The 14639-nt window shown below is 42.4% G+C and overlaps 1 protein-coding gene across 2 annotated transcripts in view; it reads left to right on the top strand.

Annotated features, from left to right (window-relative positions):
• LOC135702816 (beta-alanine transporter) overlaps positions 1 to 14639 on the top strand; it is a 54953-nt gene that overhangs the window by 19804 nt on the left and 20510 nt on the right. For both annotated transcript variants that reach the window (XM_065223859.1, XM_065223858.1), the window contains exons 2-6: positions 3236 to 3551; positions 3612 to 3727; positions 3814 to 3976; positions 4459 to 4635; positions 4971 to 5120. In XM_065223859.1, coding sequence (XP_065079931.1) covers positions 3319 to 3551; positions 3612 to 3727; positions 3814 to 3976; positions 4459 to 4635; positions 4971 to 5120 — 839 coding nt within the window. In that variant the 5' untranslated portion in view covers positions 3236 to 3318. The remainder of the gene's footprint in view (positions 1 to 3235; positions 3552 to 3611; positions 3728 to 3813; positions 3977 to 4458; positions 4636 to 4970; positions 5121 to 14639) is intronic.

Here is a 14639-nt window from a genome sequence, read left to right as displayed (position 1 = left end):
ACGCCCTTATGTATCGTACTGTCGAGTTTGCTTTTATTTCGACAGTGAGCATTCATAAGGGCGAATACGCGATGATCGATTCTCTTCATCGATTTTCTCTTTGCATTGCTACAGCTAGGCGAAACAATTTTCTAGAATTTGTAGAATGCAGAGTAGTAACAGGTTGTATTGGCTATAAAAAGCAACAGCAAACGCATCGAGAAACGTTAAATCTAGCGAGTTATTAACAAAAGAGAAAATCGACGAAGAGAATCGATCATCGCGTATAGGCCCTTATGCATGCTCACTGTCGATTTATTGTTTTGAAGCTTCATAAGTTTGGGGGCTACAAGGTGTTTTACTTTAACTATACTTATGTTTGGATTACTTCTGCGTGAATTTGAAGATGTCAAGTTTCAAATAACAGACTTAAAGTGGACATTTATTACGATGGATGAGGGGATTAAAGTATAGAGTTGATAGTTCCGTTAGAGTATGGCAGTGTGAAAATTGTACATAGAGAGTAGAAAGCGAGCAAGCACAACTTTGAAGAAGTTACGAATCGGGATAATCATCTTTCTTTACCAAATTCCCCCGTTGGAGTGGGATAGTGAGGGGTATCCACCCCCCCCCCCCCCCCCCGGTGGATGTTGGGACATCATATTTTTTAAATTTGTTTTCAACATTCTGGGCATGCTTGGCATACACAGTTTTGGTCACGAACTGCTCATTTGCTAATAACTTTGCACACAGTTGATGAAACATACAGCTATCCCCCGAAAAACGCGTAACCCACTGAGTTGCACCCACCGCTTTTTCTCGGTCTGATTTTTTGCATGTGAGTAGGGTCAATGGAGAACTAGTCACTCGCAGAAAATCAGAGCGCTTGGTTGAACACCCACCGAGACAAAGCGGTGAGTGCAACTCAGTGGGTAACGCGTTCTTCAGGGGAAAGCTGTAGTTCTTTTTGAAGCAGTAGATAAAATAGTTATTATTATTATTATTATTATTATTAAAGTCACTTTAATGCTCTTGGGTCATTCGTGACTTGTCCGGGAGTGAGATTTTAACTCGTGACTTTGGCGTGAGAGGTATGGATGCCAACCACTACGCCGCGGTCGCCCCCAGATAGAATAGAGTTTAAGCTTGTAATTGAGCTTTCTGACGTTTATAACACGCACACTTGCGTAATCCCATTTTCAAGTGCGAAGTTTGTTATCCTCATTTTCGCTCCAGCCAATAATGTTGGTTTGTTATTGCTATCCTCACTTTCGGACCATCATTACTCGCGCACATAGAATACTATAGATACGTAAAAAAAAAGTTGATTTTAATTCTAGTAATCAGTGTTGAAAAAATATCAAAAACATCAAATCTCACCAATGCCCAAGATCACGCTTGATTTTTGTAGACAAAAATCAACAAGCAAACATCTGCGGTTGATTTTGAAAGCTGTGATATCGCAGCTCGGAATGTCAAGCTAGCAAAACTCACCAACTGCAAATCTCACCAAGCTGTGGTGAGATTGAGTTTAATGATTTTTGCTTTACACCCGAATGCAACCGAATCTTCCATAACGGCTGGCATCAGTCATGTCGTGTCTGCAGTCGGTGAAGATTAAAAAGAGATAGCAAACTATACTTTCTCTTTCTGAGAAAACGATGTGGAACGGAATCATTTTTGTGTCGAGTCAGCTCTCAGCATGATTTTTGCGCGTTGTGAATAGTCTCGCAATATTAAAGGAGCTTGTAAAATCAAGCATGATATTTTGTTGCAATATCAAGCGTGATATTGAGAGCGTACGAGAGCGGAAAAATATTATTTGATTGATGATTTTGCCAACACTGCTAGTAATAAATTGTAATGCGTTGTAAAAATGAAGTGAGAAATGCTCACTGCACATTTCGGACTTCAGGTTAAAAATTCATTGGTGTCGATTTAAATGTGAAGATTTACCTACTCTTTGCATATCTATAGTAAACTATATAGTAAAAATAATCTACCAATTACTTCAAAGAAAATTTCATTTCAACAACTAAGTGAAAAGTTATTAATAAATGAGCAGTTGGTGTGTACAACTGTGCATGCCAAGCATGATTCTGGGACTGAGATCTCAAACTTGGAAAATTTAATTAATCAATGAGTAACAAAGTATTTGCGTAATTCGTAACATTCACAATCTCCTACATTTTTCAAAGTCTGGCATTTTCGAAAAGATCCAATATTATATCCAATAAAACGAGCTTAAACAAATCAAATGTTAGAGACTTTAAAATTTTAAGGAATCTGAATCTGAAAAATTTCTGTAGTGTAAGAACCCTTAGGATTTACAGAAGTTCATGCTTGTCGTGACCGGACCGAGGTTTCCAGCCTCGATCACGGCTACACGAATCCGTGATGCTCTCGGCTACTCTCCTTGAGTGCTGTGCAGCAGTTCCTGCTGCTACTGCTGCTGTTACTGCTGCTGCTGCTGCTGCTTCTCCACCAAAATTCGTCACAAGAAGAATCTCTTCAACGAGCTTAGGTACCTCATATTTTTACCTGCTACATGTTTATATAATTATTTTTTAAATCAGAATCAGAAAAAGGACAACTCCGGTGAATGAGTGATAAGCGTGACTGCTTTCTCATCACAGTGTGTCTGGGTTCAATCCCAGCCGAGGTTGTCAGATTTTTTCAGATGTGAAGAAATCTCTGGTAACGTCTTAGTTTGAAAGGAAGTAAAGCAGTTGGTCCTGGCCCATGTGCTGATGGTTCTGATGGGTTCCAAGTCTGGGAGTTACCTCGTTGGCGTCGGTGATTGGCACTATACGTGACCGAACAGATTCCGATCGCAAATAACAGCCCAATGACATAATGTCCGCCGATGTACCGCATGAATAGGTTCGTGAGGAGCTCAGCTGACAGTCACCGGCCGGTTACAATTTTACTTATCTTTAGAAGAACATCAGATGCAAATGGAAATTTATCTCTGAAACCTCGCCAAGAATCCTTCAGAAGAAAATCACTTTGCATTTCTTTTGCCATGAATCTGCCGTTTTGCTCAGCTTAACGGAGAGCAAATCCCTTATCTCATCACCTTGCATATTTTTTTCATTTAAAGCAAAACATCCTTCCGATGCATTTCCACATCTTAAGCTCCCACCGCTTCCGAGGGATAGTTGAAAGAAAAGCTTTTAGTACTCTCTGTTTTGAAAGCAATTCAAATGGCATACGATTTTTCTTATATTTTGAAACTTCATTTCCATTCCGCTAGCTTCCAGATCCACAGTATTGGGGATAGTGTAAGCAGCATAAAGATCTCATCACGCGACAACAGCGACGACAAATAGCACCACCATGGAGGCGGATGAAGCCCTTTTCGATGGAATCCTGGAGAAGGTCGGCAACGATGGCCGATTTCAGCATCGATTCAACGTCATCTTCAACATGGGAGCAATCATCTTTGCCTCGATGTCCTACATGAGCATCATACTGGCACTGAATAAACCTCCGCACAATTGCCACGTGCCGGGTATGGAGCAGTACAACATAACGGATGCGGAAATGTGGAAGAACTTGACACTGCCAAGGTGAGGATGTTTTTCGGTGCTTCATCACTACGAGCAGCTTAATAATTTATTGAATTTCAGAGAAGAAGACAACAAGGGTATCCTGAGCTACAGCAAATGCCAGATGTACAACGTGACAGAGGCACACTTACAGCAGCATCACAGCGAGTGGAACTTTCTGGAAACGGATATTATCAGTTAGTGGAAAATAAAATTTGTTTTCCATTATCAATATTCAATGATCAATTTTTGCAATTTTGAATCGTCGCCATATTTCATTCAGATTGCGCCTACGGGTACGACTACGACCGAACGTACTACGACCGTACGCCCATCACCGAGAACGACTGGATCTGCGACAAGGGCTTCCGGGAGACAAACATTTTTGTGTACAACCGTTTCGGTGAACTGATTGGGACGTTCATTTTCGGCCAGCTGGGTGATACGTGAGTACCTACTAGTTACTACGGTTAAATTGTGTCCGATTTGTGTCACGTAGCATCAAGTTTGGAGCTGGGATGATCCGGGGGCAATTTTCGGTAAGTGTTTTGCAATTCGTGCAGTTTTACTTGGATGGAATGATGCTTGAACTGAAATAGTCTCATCTTCAGCATTCAATCAGGCGTTCATGCCGATGCCCTTAGCATCACCGAGTCGCTTGGAAATTGGATGCTCCATGTCCGTTTTGTATCTCTCTCTCTCTCTCTCTCTCTCTGGAAGAGTGCCTTTGGGATACTTTTTTTTCTAAATTAGCAAGATTTTTGTTTTTTTATGAATGAGCTGTTAAAAACTCTATCACATCCGTCTGTTATCTCCACTATCCACATATCCAGCTCGATGCTAATGGATTTCCATAGACAATCCCAATCAATTGTTAGAATTACGACTGCAGCCCTAAACTTGTTTCCTATTTTTCCATTTAAAACAGCCTCGGACGTCGACCGGTGTTCTACTTCAGCGTGATAATCATCACCGCCGGGCGACTCATCTCCATGTTCACGGCGTCGATTTACGTCGTGTTCTGCATGGCGGCCGTGCTGGGTTCCCTCACGTCGAATTCAATTTTCCAGGCACCGCTGATCATCGCAATGGAAATTTCAAAAAGGTATGTAGTTAGACCTTCCTACCTGGCATGTTATACGAAATTGATTCTTCATGCGTGTGTCTGCGAGCAGAGAAAAAAAAAAAGTTCGATAGACGACAATGTTTCAATAAATCATCATTTTTATGGCTTGTTTGTTCCGAACGACGACGGCGACAATCGGAACCGCACTGCGGTTCCAATCAGCTAAGCATGCACCACACATATGTCGTAGATAGCTCGCTGTTTTCACGTGTTGTTGAACAATAGGAAATAATATGGCGCATTGTACGAGTTCTGAAAATTTCATCTCACATTTGTTGTTTACCGGATGTGAACTTTTTTTCTTCTTGTTCCAGCGAACGGCGTGGTTACATTAGCATGATGCAATGTATCGGTTGGACGACGGGACTGTGCATCCTGCCGATGGTGTTCTGGGCCACCAGGGACTGGTTCTGGGCGCTGATGTTTACTACCATTCCGATTTCCCTGTTTCTCCTCATTCCGCAGTAAGTATGGAGGGTTTGGTTGGATTGTTCAACAACCATGGAAGGTATTTTTGCCCACAACAAACGGTTTTTAGAAAACATCTGCATAGGGTACGGCACTATATCGTCATACTTTGCGTTGGCACATCCCCCTTAAATCGGTAAATCGACATCCCCGTAGGATGTATTTAATTGGGTTAAAAGTGGGACATGGCCATTTGCAACGAAACTATTGAGTGTAGCATTTACATGCATGACTTTTAGAATGTTTCTTAAATTTTTAAGTACTTCATTTGTGTGGTGAAAATTTTTGCTTAATATGTACTCATACAGTGGGGGAAATTCGTTTAAACGCAATGTCATTTTTGCGTTTATTTTCAACACAAAAGATCGAGACAAAAAATCAAATATAGTTTGTCATAGCCCATCAGAAGTCTCGTATTTGAGAACACAATTTGATTGGAAGTTCATAATGACTTTTGAAAAAATCCCAAAAAAGGTGATTTTGGGGGGGGAAATTCGTTTAAACGCACTTTTAGTTTTATTAATCAAATCGAGTTCACACTTCAAAAATCAACAATAAACAATAGTTAATACTTCGTTTGCTTTCCGTTTTTCTGAATAGTTTCGAAAATTCTGTTCGGCATTGATTTCACCAGCTTCTGCAGAGTTGTATCAGGTATCAAGCTCCAGGCTTCTCTTACGGCTGACTCAAGTTCACGAACTGTTTTAAACTGCCTTCCGCCTTTGTAAACCTGTCGTGCCAGGATGCCCCACAAGTTCTCGATAGGATTTAGATCCGGACTACGAGCTGGCCAATCCAAAAGACTGATGTCTCGTTCAGAAAACCATTTCAAAGATTGCTTGCTGACATGAATTGCTGCATTATCCTGTTGAAATACGAAATTTTCCGGCATAACGTCTTCAGTAAACGGGATCAAAACATCTTCCAGAAGCTCCAAGTACTTTCCCGAATTCATCCTGGTTGAAATGGTGGCAATAGGGGTCTTTCCATGGATCGAAAAAGTGGCCCAACACATTAGAGTACCACCTCCAAAGTTCCTGCTCAACTTAACCTGCGGAGATTTCCTCAAATCGTGCCAATAATATGCGGTGCAGTCTGGGCCGTCCAAATTGAATTTCTTCTCGTCAGAAAAAATAACATTGTCCCATTCCGTAGTCCAAGACATGTATTTTTTAGCGAAATTCAATCTGGCACTAATGTGGGCCGGTTGAAGATTGGGTTTTTTTGCTTTTTTGGTGTACTTTAAGTGGCCACTTCCATGTAGAATCTGCCGTACACGCCTCTTAGAAATGGAAAGCCCCATTTCTTGCTTGATTTGCGCAGCAGAGAAGTTTCCAGAGTCTCCCATTTGTATGATTTGGTTTCGGACACGGTTGGTGATCTTCGAATTTCCCTTTGTTTTCTTTTTTACGCCATACGTCTTGCCTTTTTTCAGCAGGTTCCTGATTGCTGCTTCCGATCTGTGGATCACACGTGCAATTTTGCGATTGCTCTCACCGCGACTTTTGAGTTCTCGAACCAGTATTTGCTCCGACTGGCTTAAATACTTTCCTTTACCCATTTTGCCGAAAACAAGCAACAACTATTTAAACTCGTGTTAATGGCGAACGAGGGCTATACAGTGTAAATATGACAGATGCGCAAGATAACAGGAGCATAGGTACGCTCAATGCGGCTTTACGTTAGTGTGCGTTTAAACGAATTTCCCCTCTAAAATCACCTTTATTGGATTTTTTCAGAGACCACAATGAACTTCCGTTCAAATTGTGTTCTCAAATACGAGACTTCTGATGGGCTATGACAAACTATATTTGATTTTTTGTCTCGATCTTTTGTGTTGAAAATAAACGCAAAAATGACATTGCGTTTAAACGAATTTCCCCCACTGTATATAAATCGATGATCATCTATGGACATAGATTTTTTTTAACTAGTTCATTTATTTGGAAGGCTCAATCGCGTTAGCTTTACGGAGCCGATAGTTCATTGTTCTTTGTTTGTAATAAAATTCACTTAATTCTATGTCTAGTAGGAGTTGGGCCGAATACTCGCGGCTTACTCGAGGTTAGAGAGGTACATTGTCGAAGGATAGGATCAGGAGAGGAGCTTGGGGTAGGGTTTCGTTGTCTCATCAGAGTTTTGTCACCAGTATGAACGGTAGTGCGGTTCTAGTTTCGTCTGGAGTTCGACCGGCTATGGTGGGTGACCAGTGGGCGACGATGAGACTCATCGAGACGGGGGGACAAGACAAACAAAAACTATTAAAGAGAGACAAAAGACAAAGGAATTAAATTCCTATACTAGACATTTGAAGAAACACATAAACCGACTGCATATAGCAGATATCGCGAGTTCCCAACGCGTCTCTGATAGGAACATAGGGTTGTCTTCCTTGGGCCTCAAGGGTATTCAAAAGTCGCTCTCTGGCGGCGTCATTATCCGTACATTGCCAAACTGCGTGATCGATGTCATCGTAACCGTTTCCACACCGACAGATGTTGCTGTCCACGAGGTTTATTCTATTGAGATGAGCATCTAGCGAGTAGTGGTTGGACATAAGTCTACTCATCACGCGAATGAAGTCACGAGTTAAGTCCAAGCCTTTAAACCACGCTCTCGAAGAAACATTAGGAATAATTGAATGTAAGCACCGTCCAAGATTTCCATTGTCCCAATCGGTTTGCCAACTCGAAAGGGTACTCTGACGCACTAAATGGTAAAATTCATCGTGTGAAATTTGCCTGTCATAAAATTCGCTTTCCTGCGCGCCCACCTTTGCGAAAGAGTCCGCCTTCTCAGTGGGTTCCTACAAGCCGTTATATATTTTGGAGCAGCACCAAAGAAAAGAAGTGAAACTTCGGATCAGAAAGTGGCTCAACTAGTGGCAAACACTAGCGAAAGCCCGTGTGGAACACTACCACAACGCATCGCTTGTGAATCAGAAAAACATACCGTAAAACGGGGTATCTTTGATAATGCGGGTAACTTTGATAGTATCATATAAAGAATAAATTTACTCGCTGTACTTTTTCCAAATAACAAACATTGGTTCCATATTGTAGCTTAGGGTATTTTCGTTGATATGGTATATAGTTTTGAAATAGTAAAGGGTGATACGGTCAAAATTTGGTCAAGGGAAAATGCGTGTAAATCGGTGAAATCGTTTATTTAAAAAATCAAATTAAATTTCTTTTTCAAGTTCAATTAGTATAAAATTCAGGAAAAATATTCAGTTAGGCTTCCGCTTTTCCAAATCCGAATTGCCGGGCCTTACGCTTGACCCCTGCCATCAGATTTTGTACAACCACCTTGTCCACCTTCTTCGCCGCAGAAAGCCAGTTTGCCTTGAACTGCTGCTCGCCCTTAGCAGTTTTTTTGGTCTTCTTTAGGTTCCGCTTGACAATAGCCCAGTATTTCTCAATTGGGCGGAGCTCTGGCGTGTTGGGAGGGTTCTTGTCCTTGGGAACCACCTGCACGTTGTTGGCGGCGTACCACTCCATGGCCTTTTTACCGTAATGGCAAGATGCCAAATCCGGCCAAAACAGTACTGAACAACCGTGTTTCTTCAGGAAAGGCAGCAGACGTTTATTCAAACACTCTTTCACGTAAATTTCTTGGTTGACAGTCCCGAAAGCTATGAAAATGCTGCTTTTCAAGCCACAGGTACAGATGGCTTGCCAAACCAGATATTTCTTTGCGAACTTTGACAGTTTCATGTGCTTGAAAACATCTGCTACCTTTCCTCTTCCTTTTGCCGTATAAAACTCCTGTCCCGGAAGCTGCTTGTAGTCGGCTTTGACGTAGGTTTCGTCGTCCATTACCACGCAGTCAAACTTCGTCAGCATCGTCGTGTACAGCCTCCGGGATCGCGCTTTGGCCGTCGTATTTTGTTTATCATCGCGATTTGGAGTCACTACCTTCTTGTAAGTCGATAGTCCGGCTCGTTTTTTTGGCTCGATGCACGGTTGTAGACGATACACCCAGCTTATTTGCGGCATCTCGGAGAGAGAGGTTAGGGTTTCGCTTGAAACTACCGGCAACTCTCTTTCTCGTCTCAGCGGCTTCCGGTTTTCGATTTCCCCCCGATCCAGACTTCCTGGCTGTCGACAAACGTTCCCCAAACACTTTAATTACATTTGTAACGGTTGATTTGGCAACTTTTAGCGATTTTGCCAACTTTGCGTGCGAGTAGCTCGGATTTTCGCGATGCGCGAGCAAAATTGTGATACGCTGCTCTTCTTGCTTGGACGGCATTTTGACAACTGAAGAGTGAATAGACGAGTGCACGGGTGAACTTTTGTTCATCTACTGAAAAAAATTTGACACAACAGCGGGGCCCTGTTTACTAAAAATGAACACATGAATAATGCTTGCGTAACATTTGAAAAGGGTCTATCAACTTTTGTAAATAATTTACTAGGTCCTTTCCACGAGAACCAAAGTACGTCTACCCGATGGTGTTGTTAGTTTGCGTGGGCGTATTCGGTTCACGCGAAAAAGGCTTAACAAGTTTTGTGTACGAAAGTTGATAGGCCGGTTTCAAATGTTACGTGAGTATTATACATGTGTTCATTTTTAGTAAACAGGGCCCCGCTGTTGTGTCACTTTTTGGCGAGTGAGTGAACTCAAATCCATCCGTGCACTCGTCTATTCCAAAATCAAAATAGGAGCAATATTCTACACACACACACCTTCAAAATGAGGGGTGTTCAGGTTTTTTAAATGCAAAATTGAAAGAAATACGTCAAGTTGATATTGACCAAATTTTGACCGTATAACCCTTTATGTGTTACATTTTTTTTTTAAATATTAGTAAACCATTTTCGTGTTTTTTGCCTCTTTGAAAAAGCAACCACACCATTACTTATGAAATGTATTTCCGATACAGTCATCACAAATTCAATGTTGTTTTCTTATTGCTTTTGAATTTTCCTGATTATATACTCATTCAAAGTTTCATATTTAAAGAACTAAATTGTTTGACTTTCACTCATTTTTTTTTCTACATTCATCGAGCATTATCAAAGTAACCCCAAATCAAAATACTGAAGCTTTTTCACAAAACTAAAAAAAATAGTGTAAACGCTTTTATTTTCGTTCAACATATTACTAACGAACTAACTCTTGGATCCTCAGCACTTGTTTTAAAAATATAAAATTTCAAAAACAGTCATTGCTGTAAAAATATTTAGAATATACTTTAAAAAACTATCAATGTTACTCCGTTTTACGGTACTTCATTTGTGTGGTGAAATTTTTTGCTTAATATATACTCAGGGGGTATACACTCAGACAAAAAAAAACTTTTTTATGTCTTGTTAAAATCGATGATCTTCTATGGACACAGCTTAGATAAAATCCTTTTAAACTTTATTGAAGACGACTATTTTATTGCTCTCAAGTGGACGAAGTTACAGGGTGGAAATGGACTTTAAACGGTGGTATCTCAATCAAACAGTTTTGACGTAGGACTACGTCTTTGATTTCTATATGGGGGTACACTTTGTGAAAACCGAAAATGCTCAGTTGCCCCTGGTCCAATTTCAATCATTTTATCACCAATCGATCAGAATGTTGATTTTCAACAAGAAACTATTGAAAAACTGGTAAATTACCAGCATTGTCCAAAAGCGTCAAATTCCGTCGAATCCACCAATTACCTACATGCATATGCTGCTTCCCCAGCACAGTCGTCAGAGAGTAGTAAGTAGACGAAACAATTCGACGTGGCATTCGCCTCCGATCCTCGGGCGAATAGGGAGGATGGAATTGCGTAATATTTTGCACACTCATCGCCATGTTCAGAACCACACGCTCCCAACGACCGCACAAAATGCTCTCCAGAGTTGTAATCTTGTAACCAAACTTGGAAACAGGGGATTCACTCAAAAGATGTATCACATATGTAATGCATGAAATCCATGTGAATTTCACATAGCTTTCCAAAAAAAGTTTACGACAACCTAAAGAAATCGTTTATGGACTTTGTCGTTCAGTTTTTCCTGGAATTTTTTGTTAAATAAGCTAGAATTAAATAAAAAAAAATCCTATACATTTTTTAACCGCTTTACTACCAATCCCCAGAGAGCCAAAACATTCAAATTAGAAAGAAAAAATTCACTCTCACGATCTCAATTTCGTAGTAGTAGTAGTAAAATTATGTTTATTTCTGTTGATTATGGTAGTACATTGATTTATCATTTTAATTGATTAGCCTACTTGGCTCTTCATCTTTGTTTAATTTGATATTCTAATTTAATATTTGCGTTTTTCAACTAGTTTGCAGTATATCCCTTTAGGGATGTGTTTTATTTGAATTGAAAAAAGTGATAACCTACCTAACTACGAGTATAACTTAATCTAACGTGCTAGATCACGTATGATCTGATGATTTGATCTCAGACAGGTGTCTCTGAACCTTTCCAGGATGAATACTCTCCGTTCTTCTAATGTTTGAATTCCAGCCAGGAAGTGGATCTCAGAATTTCTAGTCCACGGGGGACTGTTTAGGACCAGCCTAAGGATCTTGTTCTGGATCCTTTGGAGTTTAAGGTGATGGCATTTTGCGCAACTCTCCCAGATTGGCATACCGTACTCGATTACAGGAAGGATGATTTGTTTGTAGAAAACAAGCTTATTTTCAGGAACAGGGTTGACTTCCTGTTGATAAGTGGATACAACGATCTTATCAAGATGTTACACTTGGTTTTTGTTTTGTCAACGTGCTCCCTGAAAAGAAGCTTGCTGTCTAGTGTTAGCCCGAGGTACACGAACTCTTTGAACCATTCCACCACTGTGCCGTTCAGGCAGATCTTGTTATTCTCCGACGGAACAAGTCTAGGAGATTTAGAGTGTGGAAAGATAATGACCTGGGTCTTTGCCGCGTTGATACGGATCTTCCAGCTGTTGAAATATTCAGGCAGAACGTCCAGGCATCTCTGAAGTTTGGCAGTCAGAGCTCCGATGACCCTACCCTTGTAGACGATGGATGTGACATCTGCGAACAGAGACAACGATCCACCATCAGGGAGAGCCGGCATATCGGAGGTGAACAGGTTGAATAGGATGGGGCCAAGAATGCTTCCTTGTGGAACCCCGGCACCGATGTTGAAAGCATCCGATGAGATGCCATTCAGAGAGACTCGGAACGTCCTGTCTGATAGATAGTTGTTTATGATCTTCACTAGGAAGATTGGAAGACCGTACTGCTGCAATTTGAACACCAGGCCATCATGCCAGACATTGTCGAATGATTTTTCAACGTCCAACAACGCCAACGGCAGATGTTTTCGAAACAGACTTGTTCCGTCTGAGAATGTTTGTTACTCGAGTCAGCTGGTGGACAGTCGAACGACCTTTCCGAAAACCAAACTATTCCTCGAGTAAGATGTTGTTTTGTTCGGCAGATGTTAGGAGCCGGTGGTAGACTGCTCTTTCGAACAGTTTTGATAATCCTGAGAGAAGGCTGATTGGTCGATAACTTGACGGATCCTTCCCAGGTTTCCGGATGGGTATTACTTTAGCTGACTTCCAACACGAGGGAAAGTAGGCAAGTCTGAGGCACTGATTAAAAATCAGTGCCAGATGGTTGTAGAATCTGGAACTCAAGTGTTTGAGTTCCAGATTCAGGATGTTGTCGAAACCTGGGGCCTTCATGTTTTTAGATGATTTGATATAGGCCAACAGTTCGTCAGCCGTAATCTCGGATTCCTCTGGAAAAATGTTAGGAATCTGAAGAAGATTGGTTGCATTTTCAGCAACCTCAGATTCATGAGGGCTGACGATGTTTTGTCCGAGATTATGGGAGCTGACGAGGTCAACGATAGGTCAACGCGGCAGCCTTCTCTTCAGGAGTTACCAGATGAACCAGTGGGGTCAGTGGGGGAATGGGCCTAGGCTTGTTTTTAAGAATTTTTGTATGTTTCCAGAAGGGCTTACCACAATCTGGGAGAGAGCGGATCTTACTAGCAAAATCGTTATTTCTGAGATCCACCATCCTGGCCTGAATGATCTTTATTAATCGATTACAATTGGTCTTCAAGTTAGGCAGGCCAGTACGCTGGTACTGCCTACGAATGGTGTTACGGAGTCTAATGAGATCTTTGGTAGGGCTGTCAAGGTTCAGAGTGTTACTCACCTGTCTGGATACTGGCACGTGTTGTTCCCTGGCCCGGGAAATCGCCTCCTCGATGGTTTGTAGACACCGGTCAACATCTTCGGACGTCCCCGGTTGGACATCGTAGTCGATGGTTGTGTCGACGCAGTGTTGATATTGCGCCCAGTTGACTCGATGGTAGTTGCGCCGGGAAGCTTCGAATCGGTTTACCGAGGATCCAACTTCGGCCACCACGGGGTAGTGGTCTGAGCTCAGCTCCTGGAATGCCACAGGTTGCGAGACGTTGTGTCCCATGTTGCTTACGAAGATGTCGATGGTATGGTCGCATGGACCCCAGACCGACTCAACCGGGTGGGAGAGTCCGGGGCCAAGATGGTATAGTGGCCCTCTTGCAGGTATTCATTGAGGATGATGCCGTTTCTATTGCTCCGACCGTTGCCCCAAGCTTGATGTTTTGCGTTCAGATCGCCAGCGATGACAAAGTTCCCGCTCCTCCGGGTGAGTTTGATGATGTCTTTGCGGAGGGCCACTGACAACCCGTCCCTGATGTTGGTTTGCTTGGGGCAGTAGGCCGCGATGATGGTGATTGGGCCAAGTGATGTGCTCACCTCCACTCCGATGGCTTCGATAATTTTCAGCTGGAAGCTTGGTAGTAGCCGGCAGCTGATGTTCTGTCTCGCAGTGATGGCCACTCCCACTCCCTTGAGCTGGTGCGGTCAAGCCTTACGAGTCGATAGTCGGGAAGGAATACGTTCAGTTCGGGCTTCAGATGCGTCTCGGTGATGATAGCGATGTCGACCTCCTTGGTGTTGAGAAAATCGAGTAGCTCTCTATGCTTGTTCGTCAGTGAGCAAGCGTTCCAATTTGCAATTTTTATAGCTTCACGGTCCATACTTAGTAACAAGGGACAGGGCAGCATGAAGCTGTTCAGATCGAGTCTTGCAGGTACGCATGATGATGATGACCTCGGCCACGAGCGTCACAAGTTCCTCCGAGGTAGCCGGCAGCTGATGTTCTGTCTCGCAGTGATGGCCACTCCCACTCCCCTGAGCTGGTGCGGTCAAGCCTTACGAGTCGATAGTCGGGAAGGAATACGTTCAGTTCGGGCTTCAGATGCGTCTCGGTGATGATAGCGATGTCGACCTTCTTGGTGTTGAGAAAATCGAGTAGCTCTCTATGCTTGTTCGTCAGTGAGCAAGCGTTCCAATTTGAAATTTTTATAGCTTCACGGTCCATACTTGGTGACGAGTGACAAGGCAGCATGAAGCTGTTCAGATTGAGTCTAGCAGGAACGCATGATGATGATGACCTCGACCACGAGCGTCACAAGTTCCTCCGAGGTGAACGGAGAATCATCAACAGATTCACCTGAGACAGCACCAGCGTATGATAAACCAGG

This window comes from Ochlerotatus camptorhynchus, unplaced genomic scaffold (genome assembly GCF_037179485.1).
Source record: "Ochlerotatus camptorhynchus isolate MF236.1 unplaced genomic scaffold, CSIRO-AGI_Acam_v1.1 ptg000200l, whole genome shotgun sequence".
Lineage (NCBI taxonomy): Eukaryota > Metazoa > Arthropoda > Insecta > Diptera > Culicidae > Ochlerotatus > Ochlerotatus camptorhynchus.
The sequence above is the reverse complement of the archived record's forward strand: the minus strand, read 5'-3'. Positions and strand labels throughout refer to the sequence as shown.